General features: G+C 38.7%; 1 protein-coding gene and 1 long non-coding RNA gene across 3 annotated transcripts in view; one reads left to right on the top strand and one right to left on the bottom strand.

The window, feature by feature from the left end:
- Nucleotides 1-14,517, bottom strand: part of MAMDC2 (MAM domain containing 2) — a 222,146-nt gene that overhangs the window by 71,002 nt on the left and 136,627 nt on the right. For both annotated transcript variants that reach the window (XM_021001775.2, XM_021001776.2), the window contains exons 8-9: nt 7,452-7,595; nt 3,775-4,040 (exon numbers count right to left, since the gene is read on the bottom strand). In XM_021001775.2, coding sequence (XP_020857434.1) covers nt 3,775-4,040; nt 7,452-7,595 — 410 coding nt within the window. The remainder of the gene's footprint in view (nt 1-3,774; nt 4,041-7,451; nt 7,596-14,517) is intronic.
- Nucleotides 6,893-14,517, top strand: part of LOC110218813 (uncharacterized) — a 92,533-nt gene continuing 84,908 nt past the window's right edge. The window contains exon 1 of the long non-coding RNA XR_002327418.2: nt 6,893-7,037. This is a non-coding gene — a long non-coding RNA (uncharacterized LOC110218813). The remainder of the gene's footprint in view (nt 7,038-14,517) is intronic.

Raw genomic sequence — 14,517 nt, 5'->3', positions numbered from 1 at the left:
CTTATCTTAACCCTAAATTTGCCTGTCACTAAATTCTACCCATTGCTTTTAATTCTGTCTTCTGAGACCAAGCGAAACAATTCTTCTACCATGAAACAGCCCTTCAAATTCTCGAAGCCAGTATTAATTCCCCTTCTGAAGTGGAGGATTTGGGAGGAAACCTCTCACATTTACCTTCTGCAATCAGAAGGAGGAGTTCCAGAAGTAGGAGTGCGGAGGAGCTGTGAGTTTCAGAGTTGATGTGATCTTATAGGAAGGTAAGTTCTGGAGACAGTGATGAAGTCCAGGAGATCAGCCAGGTGGGAAATGAAGCATTTCAATGTCCCTCCTAAACTATAGTGTCCAGAGCTACATGTGTTACTCTGGATGTGTTTTGTTTGACATGGGGAAAGAATATACTGGGCAGATTATGGACTTCTATATTCTAAGAGTATAGTCCTTGTGTTGGACGCTATGCTTCTATTAATGCAAACTAAGATCAGATTAACCTTTTTTGTTGTTGTTGTTGGTCCCTAATTACACCTGTAATTTCTTACTTGTATATAATTAGCAATATTGTAAACCTGCTGAAATAGGATTTTTGTTGCACTGAAAAAGAGTATATTGCTGTTGATACTTTACTACAAAAGTAATTCATGCCCCAAAGGATACCCAAAACTCTGGGCTCACCAGGGTAGGGTCTAATCTCAGGAGGTGATCCCCAAGAGTCATTATTCTCTTTGCTTCATTGTCCCCACCCAGAGTTTATTTCAGGAAGATTTCCAAATATAGCATAGGTATAGCTCATATCTAGGTTTCTCCAAGTGTGAGTTAATGGGGTCTCTCTCTCCCATACACACACTCAAGGTAACAATATGGGTATGGGTAGGAGAAGATAGCTTCTATTTCATCCCAGATAAAATGCAGAGGATGCCTAGGCATAGAATCCAATAAACTTACAGGAAAAAACATAGGACAGACAAGGAGTCCAAAAACAGAACTGAACCTGGGGATACCACCAGGGCAAACATTCTAGTAAAATCTATCTTTATCTCACAAGTTCCTTCACAGCCTCCTCTCCCCCACCTCCACCAGACTCATAATTACCCTTGCCATTTGAGCTCCCACTAGAAGGCAAATACATCTCAGGGATGCTGGACCCTTCCCCCTAGACTTGCACTATCTAGAGATTTTACTGTAATAGTGGGAGAGACATGGTATAATGGGGTTGAAGGCAGGAAGACGAGTTCAAATTCAATCTCTGACACATACAACTTGTGTGACTGGGTAAGCCATTTAGCTTCTCAGCTCCTGAAGCAACTCTTTACATTTATAGAAGAAATACTAATGTGCATTGGTAAAGAGGGAGTACTCAGAAGTACTCCCTACACAGATGAAATCAGAGATCTGAACAAAGTCCTGATTGCTTCTCTGCTCCCTCCACCCACAAGTTGTGGCTTTTTCCTTATAGTTCCTCTGGATGCTGGAGCCACATGGATGACCCTTTTCTTTTTCCAAGCAGGGTGCTGATCAGGAACTCTCCTCTCTTCTAGAAGGACAGTTCCCAACTCTCAAAGATAGTGTTACTCCTGAGGCAACTCAAGACTGGTACTACTTAAGAAATCTCCCTTCTCTGGCTAGAGGGCTAGATTCCAGGATAATGCTTGCTTAGAAAATTGAAATCCCTCCCTCCTCAATAGTTGTCTGGATCCAGTGACATTGGCCATGAACTCTTCTCTAGGTCTGAGCAGGCAAGCACATCTATTTACATCATATGTTTCTATAGGAACTCAAGAGTTGCCCTAGCTGCTGCCATCTCTTGGGTCAGGAAAGTATTTGTGTTTGGAAGGCTGTGAGTAAACATATGTAATTCTGATGTAATTCCCATTAAATTGTGAGCTACTTGAGAACAGGAACTGTCTTTTGCATGTCTTCATACCTCCAGAGATTAGCACAGTGGTATAATAGTTGCTTAATAAATGCTTATTAATTGAATTATTGATGTGCTGTTGTTCTAAGGCCATCATTACTGGTTGGGGACAGGGAAAAGAGTACATGGATTATATAAATGAATGAATGAAACTCCAATGGAGGATTAAACCTTGAACTCTCAATGAACCCCATTTACCCAAAGAAGGAAATAGTTAACATTTAATAGTAATACACTTTCTAAGACCATAGCCTTGAGAAGAAAACTTCAGTTTTCTTCTTGAATAATGTCGGGGAAGTCAGGGAACTTATAACAAACAGTTTCTTAGTGCATGGGCAGGAAAAAAAAATCAAAGATTAGATGATAATTTCTGACTGGGCAAACTAGAAGCTAGTAACAGAGACTCTGTGGTTGGACCTGTCTGTGTTTTTTCAGCAGAAAGCCAGAAGTTGAGACTCATTCTAAGGCTCTGCCTCTCCACAAATTCCTTGGGTTGGCCATAAGTAGACAAACGTTTGACAACTAATGCTCAAGAAGGTTGTGAGTGCTCTCTTATGCCAGCATCACTCCAGTAATCTCAGAATTCTGGGAATCTCCGGATAGGATGAAACTGTCTATAGACATCCCAGAATGACAAAATCTCAGAGTTGGAAGGGACATGAGAGGACATCTTGTTTGTTAAACTCTACTTGGACAAGAATTCACTCTATAGTATACATGACAAATGATTACTCAGCCTTTACTTAAATATTGCTAGTGAGGGGGAACCCACTAACTCATATTCCCTACTGCTCCCAAACTTGGACTCTTGTAAAGTAGAAATATGACTGCTTCGACAAGACTTGACAGGCAGGAATTGTGTTTTGTACTTTTTTGTGTCCTGCACAGTATTGAGGTATACTTGGAAAGATTCTCTCTTTTCTAATTGCAATGAAGATCAGCTAGAGGATCCCATGAGTGGTCACTGGATTTAAATCTTAGATGACCAGCAGCAAGAGTTTCCTTTGGGCTATGAATTCTACTCTCCTCCCACCCCCCACTCCATTTCTGTTTTAGTTGAAGGTCTCATAAGTTGACTGTGACACAACATGTTGACCCTCTTTTAACCTCTAACTTTTTTTTTATGGGAAATTTTGGCTTTTAGATGGAAGCTTAATTGTTGTATCTGGTCTTTGTACATACACTCCCAGTCTTTGAGTTGTTTTGGATAAAGCAAACAAACAAACAACTTGTAAACTCCTTGGGTGGTTTTGGGACAGAGGCAGAGGCCCTAGAGATAAAAAATAAAGACAAGAACATCTTGTTTGCCAATGCAGGTTTCAGTCTCAGTAGAAGGAAAACTGACTAATCCTGAATTATGAAATGGCATTTCGTAGTTCAGTTGTGTTTCAGTTATGTTCAACTCTTCATGACCCCATTTTGGGTTTTCCTGACAAAGATATTAGACTGGTTTGCCATTTCTTTCTCTAGCCCATTTTACACATGAAGAAACTGAAGCAAACAGGGTTAAGTGACTTGCCCAGAGTCACATAGCTAGTAAGTATCAGAATCTGGATTTGAACTCATGAAGATGATGAGTCTTCCTGAGTCTAAGCCCAGTGTTCTATTCAGTGCACCACCTAGAGGTGGCATTTCACCACTCTTTTAATATGTGATTTCATTGGCATAGAGAACTCCCCATGAGGAAGCTCTCTCTACCAAAGGAGATCAACACTTGTTCTGCAATTTATAGTTGACTAGGGCCCTGAGAGTTGACTTGCTCAGAGGCACACAGCTAGCCCGCAATGCACTAGAATCTCACTGCCCAACATAGATCAGTACTTCAACAGGAGGGGTGGTGGGAAAGATGATTGGTTTGACAGTACCTTAGAAGGCATGGGCTTCTTGAAGGTGATTTCAGCTTGAAGCCAAACTCCCCGTGGAGACTCCAAAACCGACCAGATTTTCTCTTGGACCACATGGTTCTCTTCGAAGATATAGACAGCTAAGGTGTCACTCATTTTAAAAAATCCATATATGGCATAATAAAAATGTAGACAATACTGAAAGTTTCCTGGTAAGGAGGGTCCATAGAGGCGTCCAATATAGCCTGGCTGTGATGTAAACTTTGTGTTCGCCAACAAGTAATAACCTGAAAAATAGCAGAGGTTAGTTATTGCTTAAATCATGTAGATCTGGCATTAAAACATTAAACAATGAGGAAAAAAACACTTCTGTTATTCTCATAGATTTTGTTGGTTGATACAGTTTCCAAGTCTAGGGCTTTCAGTGATAGGATATGTGTTTTACAGAGCTATATTTAAAATAAGGGCAGACGGGAGGACTCCACATTGAGCTCCATAAGCCATTACTGATATGAGGCTGCTTGTGGAAAGATTCCAGTCATCATAGTAGATTAATATGGTGGGTTCCCCCCCCCCCCGATTCACAGAATAAAAAAGGCTAAATCTGTCTTGGGCAGCTTGCCCCCTTGGCTGGAAACTTGACTGATGTTCAGTGCTCTTGTTCGCTGGACAATAAAGGTGAGTTTAGGCTGTAGAGCAGATTATTTATTCCTGTCTTTGTACTGACCAGTTGGTACTGAAGAGATAAGAGTTTGAAGGGCTCTTGTGCTTGGGGCCTAAGAAGCAGGATGAGTGGCAGATTCCATAGCTAGCAATTGAATGCTACTCTTCTGTCACCTCTTATCACCCATAAATGTGTTTTAAAGTTGAGCGCCTGTCTGGGAAGTTTTAAATCAGGTGTGATCTTCTGGGCTCAGAAAGCTTCTTCTCCCATCCTCCCACTCCCCTCCTCTCCCCAAGTATGAAGGTCAAATTCTTTTGGGGCAAGTATGGAAATGATGAACAACATGAGTGGTAACTATAATATAGACCAGGAGTTCTTAACCGGACATCTGTGAATTTTTCTTTTTAAAAAAATATTTTGATAATTGTATTTCGATATAATTGGCTTCCTTTCTAATTCCATGCATTTTATTTCATGTACTTTGTTAAAAGGATTTTTACTGAGCCAATCTCTAACCTGAGAATGATGAAACAGCAGGTCAGAGACAAAGTCCCAGTAATCAGGTAGCCGTTTAATTACTTAGTTTCATTGTAAGGATCAGATTTGCAAATCAGGAATTCTCCTGATCAGAATTCCACCTTGCTGGAGTGAAGACAGAGATTATATGCATACATTACAATGGGAAGGAAGGGGGAAGGTGGATTGTGATCATTTCCAGGGCCAGCCCACAAGTCCCACAATACTAAGGTGCAACTGAAGTTCTGTGGAGATCGCATTGTTCAAGTCTTTGGGGGTCATTCCTTGGTGGGTCACAGGACCAGAGCTCTATCATGGGAACAGATTCTGTAGTCTTTGATTCGCTTCACGTAAGGTACAGGCACAAGGATGCCAGTGATTGTGAGTGTTGTCAAAGTTTGATTGATCATTTCAAGCTGCATTGTGAGCTTCTGACTCACAAGCTAGAAGAGGCAATTCTGAAAAATCTAATCTATTAGTATATTCATTACACATATCATAATGATTATTATAAAAATCATAATTCCCTTCACAACTTAAAAATAATATTTCAATAAAGAGTCCCAAAGACTTCACTTGGGTGCCAAAGGGTTCCATGACAGAAAAAGGTTAAAAACTCTTCATAGTAGAAAGAGCAAATGGAGGAAGAGTCAGGAAACTTAGGCTCAAGGCCCAATTTTGTCTACAGGCAAGGCGTGTGGCCTCTCTGTGCCTCAGTTTCCTCAGCTATAAAATGAGGATAACAATAACAGCTTAGCACCTCAAAATGCCAGAGCACCCAGCCGGAATCAGAAAGACCTGAGTTCAAATTTGGCTTCAGACACTTACTAGCTGTGTGACCCTGAGCTACTTTACCTCTGTTTGCCTCAGTTTCCTTATCTGTAAAATGGGGATGATAATAGCACCTTCTTCTCAGGTATATTCTGAGGATCGAGTAAAATACTAATTGTAAAGCTCTTGGCACAGTGCCCAGCACATAAAAAGTGCTATATAAATACTAGCTATAATAATAATAAAAATTATTATTATAGCACTTTAAAATTTTCAAAGCACTTTATACTTATTATGTTATTATACTTATTATCTTTGATCCTTACAACAACCCTTTAAGGTAGGTATTATTATTATTATATCATATTATTAACATATATATGAAAATAAAAATTATATAATACAAATACAATTATATTATATAAAGGAATTAAATATATTTTAATCATATATTATATTATATATTATATAATGTGTGCTATGTAATATATTAATATAATTTTATTAATATATAACATAATATCTTTAATCCTTACAAAAACCCTTTGAAGTAGGTGTTATTATTATCCCTACTTTACAGAAGAAGAAACTAAGAGAAGTCAGGTGACTTGCCCAGGATCACACAACTAGTCTGGAGCAGAGATTAGAACTCAGCTCTTCCTAAGTCCAGGTTCAACATTTCATGCCACTTAGCTGCCTACTTGCTTTAAAAAAAAAACACAAAACAAAAAAAAAAATATATATATACACACACACACACACACACACACACACACACACACACACACACACACATATATATATACACATATATATGTGATATTTTATTTTCCCCCCAATTACATGTTAAAACAATTTTTAACTTTTTTTCTTTCTTTTGAGCTCCAAATTCTATCTCTCCCTTCCTCCCTCTGCTCTCCCCTCCTTGAGACAATAAGCAATCTGACATAGGTTATGCATGGGCAATCATACAAGCCTATTTACTTTTACTACCTCCTTTAGCAGGGTTGTTGTAAGGAAAACCCTTTAGAAAACCTTCTGTCTTTGGTACCATCTCACCACTTAGGTCTCCAGCTTGTACCATCCTGATTCTCAAACTCTTCTTTCAATGTGTCCTTCAGTTGTTTTCATGTCTGTGTGCTATGTATAAACTGTGAGCACTTAAAAGAGTAGAGGTAATATTGTGTTTATTTATTGTCTCCTTTTTCCCATTCCCTTTCATTATAGTTTATTTCACAAAGTGGGCTCTCAGAAATGCTGACTGACCAGCTGTGGAATTCTTGCTGCTTGGGATGAGAATGGATCATTTTCTACGCTCTCAGTATACTTAAAGGTTAGCTAAGAATTCTAGCTTCTAAAAGGGCCCATCAACTACCACATCAAAATTCCTGATTCAGATCCCTGTCAGTTTCTTCATCTGTGCAGTGAAATTGCTGAACTCGATGATGACTAAAGTCCTCTTATCTCTAGTGCTGTGATCTTCACACATTATTGATCTTGAATGTAACTTCCCTACTTGAAATGAGTCTCCTAAAGTTTGATCATTCCTAGAGCAACTGCTATTAAAGTAGCTTGAGTTCCAACTTAGCCTCATGTTTGATGATTTGAAACAATCAATCACCCATTCCTTCTTCAGAGATACAGCTTGTAAAATGCTTTTTAAAAAAGCCTCAGTTGGAGGACTAAATAAAAGAGGGGACCCCATCACACCACCACACCCACAAAGCATGCTAAATTTTGAATATACCAAATCCTGTAGTGTGGTCTCCTGTTCGGTACATATTAGGTTTCACTTTTACTCTGCTCCAGCCAGGGCCATCTTTATCTTGATAGAAATTGCACAGATTTTCCTCAAAATCACAGCTTGCTTCTGAAGCATCAAAAGAGACCCCTGCAAGAAGTAAATCACTGGTTAAAGTATCACTATGCATAAATATCTGAATGGAGTGCCTAAGTCTGTCAAACCACAGGAGGCAGACCACAGTATGTGATGTAATAGGAAAGAATGCTAGATTTTGAGGTTAGAAGACCCCTTTCTTTTTTAAATTAAATTTTATTTTTTCAATTATCAAGCACTTATTTTTCTTCTTCCCATCTTTCCCAGTCCCCAACTTGAAAAAAAAGAAAAAGAAAAATCTTATAAAGTATAAGCAGAGTCAAGCAAACTATATTGGCCATGTCTGAAAATATGTCTCATTCAGCTTCTAAGTCTATCACCTCTCTATCAGAAAACTGACTGACCACTGCTTTGATCGGAGTTTTTAAGTCTTTCAAAATTGCTCATTTTTATAATATTGATAATATTGATATAAATTTTTCTCGTGGTTCTGCTTACTTTACTCTGCATCAGTCCACACATGTCTAAGTTACTCTGAAACCATCTCTACCTTCATTTCTTACATCACAACAATATTCTATTTATAAACCATAATTTGTTTAGCCATTCTCCAATTTATGAGCATCCCTTTAGTTTTCAGTTCTTTGACCCTACCAAAAGAGATAAATACTTTTTTCTACATGCAGGACTTTTTCCTCTTTCTTTGATCTCTTTGGGGTATAGAGGTTCTGTCACTATCTAGCTTTATAATCTTGAGTAAGGCATAGGAGCATAAATTTAGAGGGAAGGGAAGGGAAAACTCATTTATTAAACACCTACTTTGTGCCAGGCACTATGCTAAAAGCTTTACAAATATTATCTCATTTGTTCCTCAAAATAGCCCTGGGAGGTAGGTGGATTATTTGAGGAAATTAATCAACCAACAACATTTATTAAGCACTTACTATGTGCCAGGTATGGTGTTAAGTGCTGGGAATAGAAAAAAGAGGCAAAAGACAGTCTCTGCCCTCAAGGAGCTTACAGTTTAATGGAAACTGAAGCACACAAAGACTTGTGTAGGCTCAAACAACTGCTGTCTATGGCCAGATTGGAATTCAGGTTTTCTTGATTCCAGGCCTAGGACTCTATCCACTGCATCATGTAGCTGCTATAAGGGTACCTAAGATACTGAGTTCAATTGAGTCATTTTACTGATAAGGAAATTAAGGCATAGTGTGGTTAAGTGATTCACACAGCTGGTAAGTGTCTAAAGCATGATTTGAAAATATTTGCCCTATGGGATAAGTCTTAGAGTTACTGTGAAGTTCAAATAAGAGAATGCATTGATCTTCCCCAACTGCTAGTGTCTTCCCCTATCAAAATTACATTGTATGTATTTTGTATGACTTACATAAAACACGTATAAAAGGCAGTGGTATATAGAGAGCTAGAGAGCTGACCTTAAAGCCAGGAAGACCTAGGTTCAAGCCCTGTCCCTGCTGCATCCTGGTCATGAAATTTTGAGCCAATCACTGAGTTGGTAGGCAACTGGCTAAAAGTATAAATTGTGGGGAAGATGTCAACCTGTCACTGTGAGTTCAATGTGCCAAAGAAATCATAGATCCAGCCCTTGTCCCCCCTATATGTACACCTTCTCTCCTCTGATAGCTGGTAAGCCATTTGAGGAGTGAAGGTTGATATTTTTGTCTCATGTCCCTAGCATTTAACAAAGTACCTGGCACGTAGTAGGAACTGAATAAGTACTTGTTGATTGATTGAATGAGTGCAAATGACACATTGTCAGGTACTATACAATTGTTAGATTTTGTTTTTATTGCTTCATTTTCATCAGCTTTTTGCATCAGGGTAGACTGTGGAAATCAGATAGGCAAAAATGTTTTACACATCTGGCCTGCTGACATGTTATCATCATTTGGCATGAAGAATAAATCTGTTTTGTATTCCCTGTGGACCCCTCGTCCCTCCACATTCTTCTGTATTCCCTGGTAAATACATGAGATCCAGACTCCAAAACACAATTTCCCATCAAGATGCATCAAGACCTTCAGCATTTATTTTCACGTTCCCTCACCATTCAAAAAATACTCAAACAAAAATGTACAAAGTCTAAGCAGATATTTCACAAAGATTATTTCCTAGAGGCAGCTCTCTGAGACTCTAACTAATAGAAGAGTTTCTGACCTGAATTGGGAGAAGTCATTTCCTGTCCGTGAGTGTTATACCAATGAACTCATACATCTGGACTCTAACCCTTAAACTAGCCCTCTCCCCAAAAAATATAATTGCAAAATAGAGACAGCATAAAGTAGAGAATACATTATTGTGCTCAGAGTCAGAAGGACCAGGGTTCCGATGCTGTCTCTAACATTTACTGGCATCGTGACTGTGGGGAAGATCCTTAATCTCTCTGTGTCTTGGGTAATTTACCAGGACTTATCTACAAAGTTATAGACGGGTTATAATCTGGGCTGTAATTATAGATACAACAAGTTATAATTATAGATGGGTTATAATTTGGTTCCCTAAACCTAGTTCTCATCCTAGAAGGTCCCCCATGCTCATGAAATCACAGATAACCTTTGTGAATCTTGGTTGTGTTTTCCTGAAATGACATTCCTTTTTGGATAGTCACTATTCTCTTAATACTTACAGACAGCTATCTCTCTATGATGTTTTTGGATATCTTTAGCTTCACTCCATTGACATTAATAGTATGTGTTTATCTGTCTGAAGAAAATCATTGCTCTCTAGGGTAATGTTTTCTTCAAAAAGTCAGAATAACCGCTTTATCTGTGATTCTGCTGCTGCTGTTTAGGTTTTATGAATTCAGCGAGTTTGTCAAGGTCTAAAAACGGTATCTCAGCCTAGATTACCTTTTGAGAATAGATATGATTTCTGCTTTTTAGGTCTAATCCTGAAAACTCTATTAATAAATTATCTGAAAAGCTTCAACATTCATGGTGACCTTTTGGTCAGATTTGGCACAAGGTCCTCATGATCACATGAGACCTTCAGATCACTAAAAAGGGCTCTCTTATTATGAGGATATGCAAGGCCATGTCTAAACAATGAATGGATTCAAGGTTACTCACCCTTCTGTTACTTGGCAATGAAAACTTAGATCACAACTCAAAGCATATAGCTCAATGTCTAGTTCAGGCATTAAAAGATCATTCCCCAAAGCAACAATTTAGAAAAGTTCAAGGGCATCCCATCATTCACTCAGAACCTATACCTCCTTCCCCCACAAAAAATCAATACTGTGGTAGAATTGCATTACGTTTATCAACTGGCTAAGAGGGATTACACAGGATAAAAATAGACAGACTAGTGGCTCTGTTTATCTCCATGTAAAGAAGTGATTTCAACTTGGTAGGCATTTGAAAACATACTTTCTGAAGCTGGAATAGTATTCTTTAGTAAGTCAGAAAAATAGATTTTCATTCCTAAAGGAATATCCCTTAAAAAGAAAAAAAGAATTTGTCTGAGACATTGAAAAAAATCTCAGAAAGGAAAAATCTAAAAATAAAATGTGAGAAGCTAAGTCTGATAACATCACGTATTCTTGATTCCAAGGCCTACTAAGCACTTCTATAAGAATTAGCTTGTGTATGTTTTGTATCAATTTTGCATAGACTCTTTTATGTATTTGTTTTCCCCAACAGAATGTTAGCTCTTTGAGGGCAGGATATACTGGAACTTGTTTCAGTTTTATTTCTTTGATTTTTGTCTTTGCCTCTCCAGGGGCCAGCATAATTCCTGTCATGTGGTAAGCTCGTAATAAAGGTCTATTGACTAATTAATCGATAAAAATCAAGAAAATAATCTTACTGGGAAAACAAGCCCAATTTATGTTAAATTTCAAGAAGTGGACAATATGGGTGAGAAGGAGGGAGGGAAGGGGAAGGGAACAAAGATTTATTAAGAGCCTGCTTTGTACCAGGCACTGTGTTAAGTGCTTTGCCATTATTATTTCACTTTATCCTCACAATAAGCCTGGGAGGTAGGTACTATTATTTATTGTTGTTGTTCAGTCATGTCTGACTCTTTGTGACCCCATGGACCCTAGCATGCCAGACCCTTCTATCTCCCTGTCTCCTGTTATTATCCCCATCTTATAGTTGGGGAAATGGAGGCAGACCCAGATTAAGCTACTTGCCCAAGGCCACCTAGTTTGTAAGGGTCTAAGGCCACATATGAATTCAGGTCTTCATAACTCTAGTCTCAGAACTCCATCAACCACACCCCCTAGCCATAGAAAAGTCAGATGAATCAGATGATTTAGACCAAGGGCCTGAGTTATATACCATGTGTATAAATTTGATTGAGTTATGCAACCTCTCTCTAGGCCTCATTTGCCCCATTTGTAAAATGAAAGTACATAGGATCGTTTATATAGAGCTGGAAAGGACCTTAGAAGTCATATAGTTCAAACCCTTCATTTTACAGCAGAGTACAGGTGAGGCCCAGTGAAGTTACACAATGGCAGCAGAACTGAGATTCTCAGGTTGGACGAGATGATTTTTTTTGGGGGGGGAGGTGTTTAGGCAATGGGGTTAAGTGACTTGCCCAGGGTCACACAGCTAGTAAGTGTCAAGTGTCTGTGGCTGGATTCAAATTCAGGTCCTCCTGTCTCCAGGGCTGGTGCTCTATCCACTGCACCACCTAGCTGCCTCCAAATTTATTTATTTTTTGCTTTCTGGTGAGGCAGCCATCACTGTTAAGTAAATTGCCCAGGGTTATACAGCTAGTAAGTATCAAGTGTCTGAGGCTGTATTTGAACTCAGATGCTCCTGACTCCAAAGCTGGAGCTCTATCCACTGCGCCACCTAGCTGCCCCATGGACTAGGTGATTTTTTAAGGGCCTTCCACTTCTAAAGCTATAGGATTCTATGAATGTCATAATTAGGCTGTAGGATATGGTGATGACATATTAGAGAAATAAGGGGGGAAAAAACCAAGCAGCTGGAAGCCTCTGAAAATGGCCCAGAAAGATAAAATAACCCTCCTTTTGTGTAAAGTAGAAATCTAGCAAGCCAAACAAGATCATAAAATGAGAAGGTTCTGAAGGACTATGAAGATCAGAAGAGGGTAACAAATGAATTGCTTTTCCCAGCTGGGGTCTTAGATGGGTTAGGTATTGACGCTGAAGATCTAATTAAGGTGGGATCCATGTCTAAGCCACAATAAGTAAGAAACTCAGAAGACTTGGGGATGTTTCTCATCTTTTACTCTGCCCAATGGAGCTGAACCCAGCACCAGCCCTACAAATTTTAAAAGCAGCTTTGTGCTCACATCAGTTACCCAAGGCCAAAGATTTGGGGCACAGTATGATATTTTTTTCTCCAGGCATCAAAGATGCAAGATAAGGCCAAAATATCAGACATTTTCTGATGAAACAGAAGGCCCTAAAATAGATGTGAAACATAAATATCAAGTATAAAGTAAGAGGGCTTGGTTTCTAAGACTTTGAGTCAAACCAAACATCTGCTAAATGAAAGTCATAAAGCAGATTCCAGCTGACAACAATTTAGGTCTCCTTTTTTTTTTTCCTTTTCAGTTTCCGTCTGAGAGGGCTTTTGATAGAGAGTAGATGGTTTTCCGGTTATTAGACAGATCTTGATTAAGCATTTGGTGAATCCCCTTCCCTAACCTCCATTTCCTGCATATGTACTCTCACTTATTAGAGAGTAAACTCCTTGAGGACAGCTCACTTTTGAATTTTTTTCAACAGCATTTAGCCATATTTTAGTCACTTATTAAGTTTCCTTCCTTCCTCCCTCCCTCCCTCCCTCCCTCCCTCCCTCCCTTCCTTCCTTCCTCCCTCCCTCCCTTCCTTCCTACATATCTTGCAAACATGCTTATTTGTAGATGCAATTATTGAATAAGTATCATTATTCTAGGCAAAGTCAGAACAGCTAAAATTGATTAGCTCCCTTGGCAAAAAGCCCAAACTTCTGTTCTTCCCCACTCTTAATCTTAACTAAAAACATAGCAGAAGAGAATTTGCACTTTTTTTCAGACAGCCTGGTAGATGTGCATATGAATCTCACTTCATGAAAATCTCTCTAACTTGGTAAAAATAAAAAATTAAGAATTTCAAAGTAAACAACCCAGGTGCAAGGTATTATTAACAAACAGAAGGAATTCTGTGTAAAAGAGTAAGGAGCTCCAACCAAGTGAAATATTGGCCTATTTGGATACTATTTTGATTTGAAATATTAACCTATTTCAAGACTATATTGATGTCTCAGTTTTGTTCTAGTTAAGTAATTTTGCACAGAATGTGGATTGGATTCTGTCTAATTGTTTCACTAGGGTGTGCTTTAATACTTAGAAGGATTTCTAATTACATTTGTGGTACTCAATGGTGCAGACTGCAGCCCATCTCATGTGATGCTTATCCATGTCTTCCTGTTAATACTCTGGGAGAGGGATGGGATGGGGGTGGGGTGTCCCACCTAATATCAAGACAAAATGTTGGTCTTATCTTTTGTGTTTGATATTTATAAAAATCACACTGTAACCCATACCTTTGACTTTGGGGAACTGAGCCGAGTACAAATGTAATGGCCTTTATATAGTGCTTTAAGGTTATCTTATTTTATTTTTATCTTTTCTTATTTGATCTTATTATCTCATTTGATACTCCCAATAGCCCTATGAAGTGGGTGTTTTAGTATCCTCATTTTACAGGGGTTTTGACGTGTTCTGAGTCATACAGCTCAGTTCTTCTTAACTTCAAGCACTTAAATCTCTTTGAATTGTTCATCCACCATCTTTTGTTCTCGATATCTGACCATCCCACCTTCTCTTCCAGGCATGCATTTATTTTATGTCATTCTTTATGGCTCTTCTCTTGTGTAATATTTAATTGGTGGCTTGCCACAAGCTACTTCCATGTGCCATATGCCCTTCTCTGTTGCCTTTTCAGGAACCCACACCTTTCATTTTTCAAAGACCATTGTATTGGGTG

This window comes from Phascolarctos cinereus, unplaced genomic scaffold (genome assembly GCF_003287225.1).
Source record: "Phascolarctos cinereus isolate Bilbo 61053 unplaced genomic scaffold, phaCin_HiC Scaffold_4;HRSCAF=312, whole genome shotgun sequence".
Taxonomy (NCBI): Eukaryota; Metazoa; Chordata; class Mammalia; order Diprotodontia; family Phascolarctidae; genus Phascolarctos; species Phascolarctos cinereus.
This window is presented reverse-complemented; position numbering and strand designations above follow the sequence as displayed.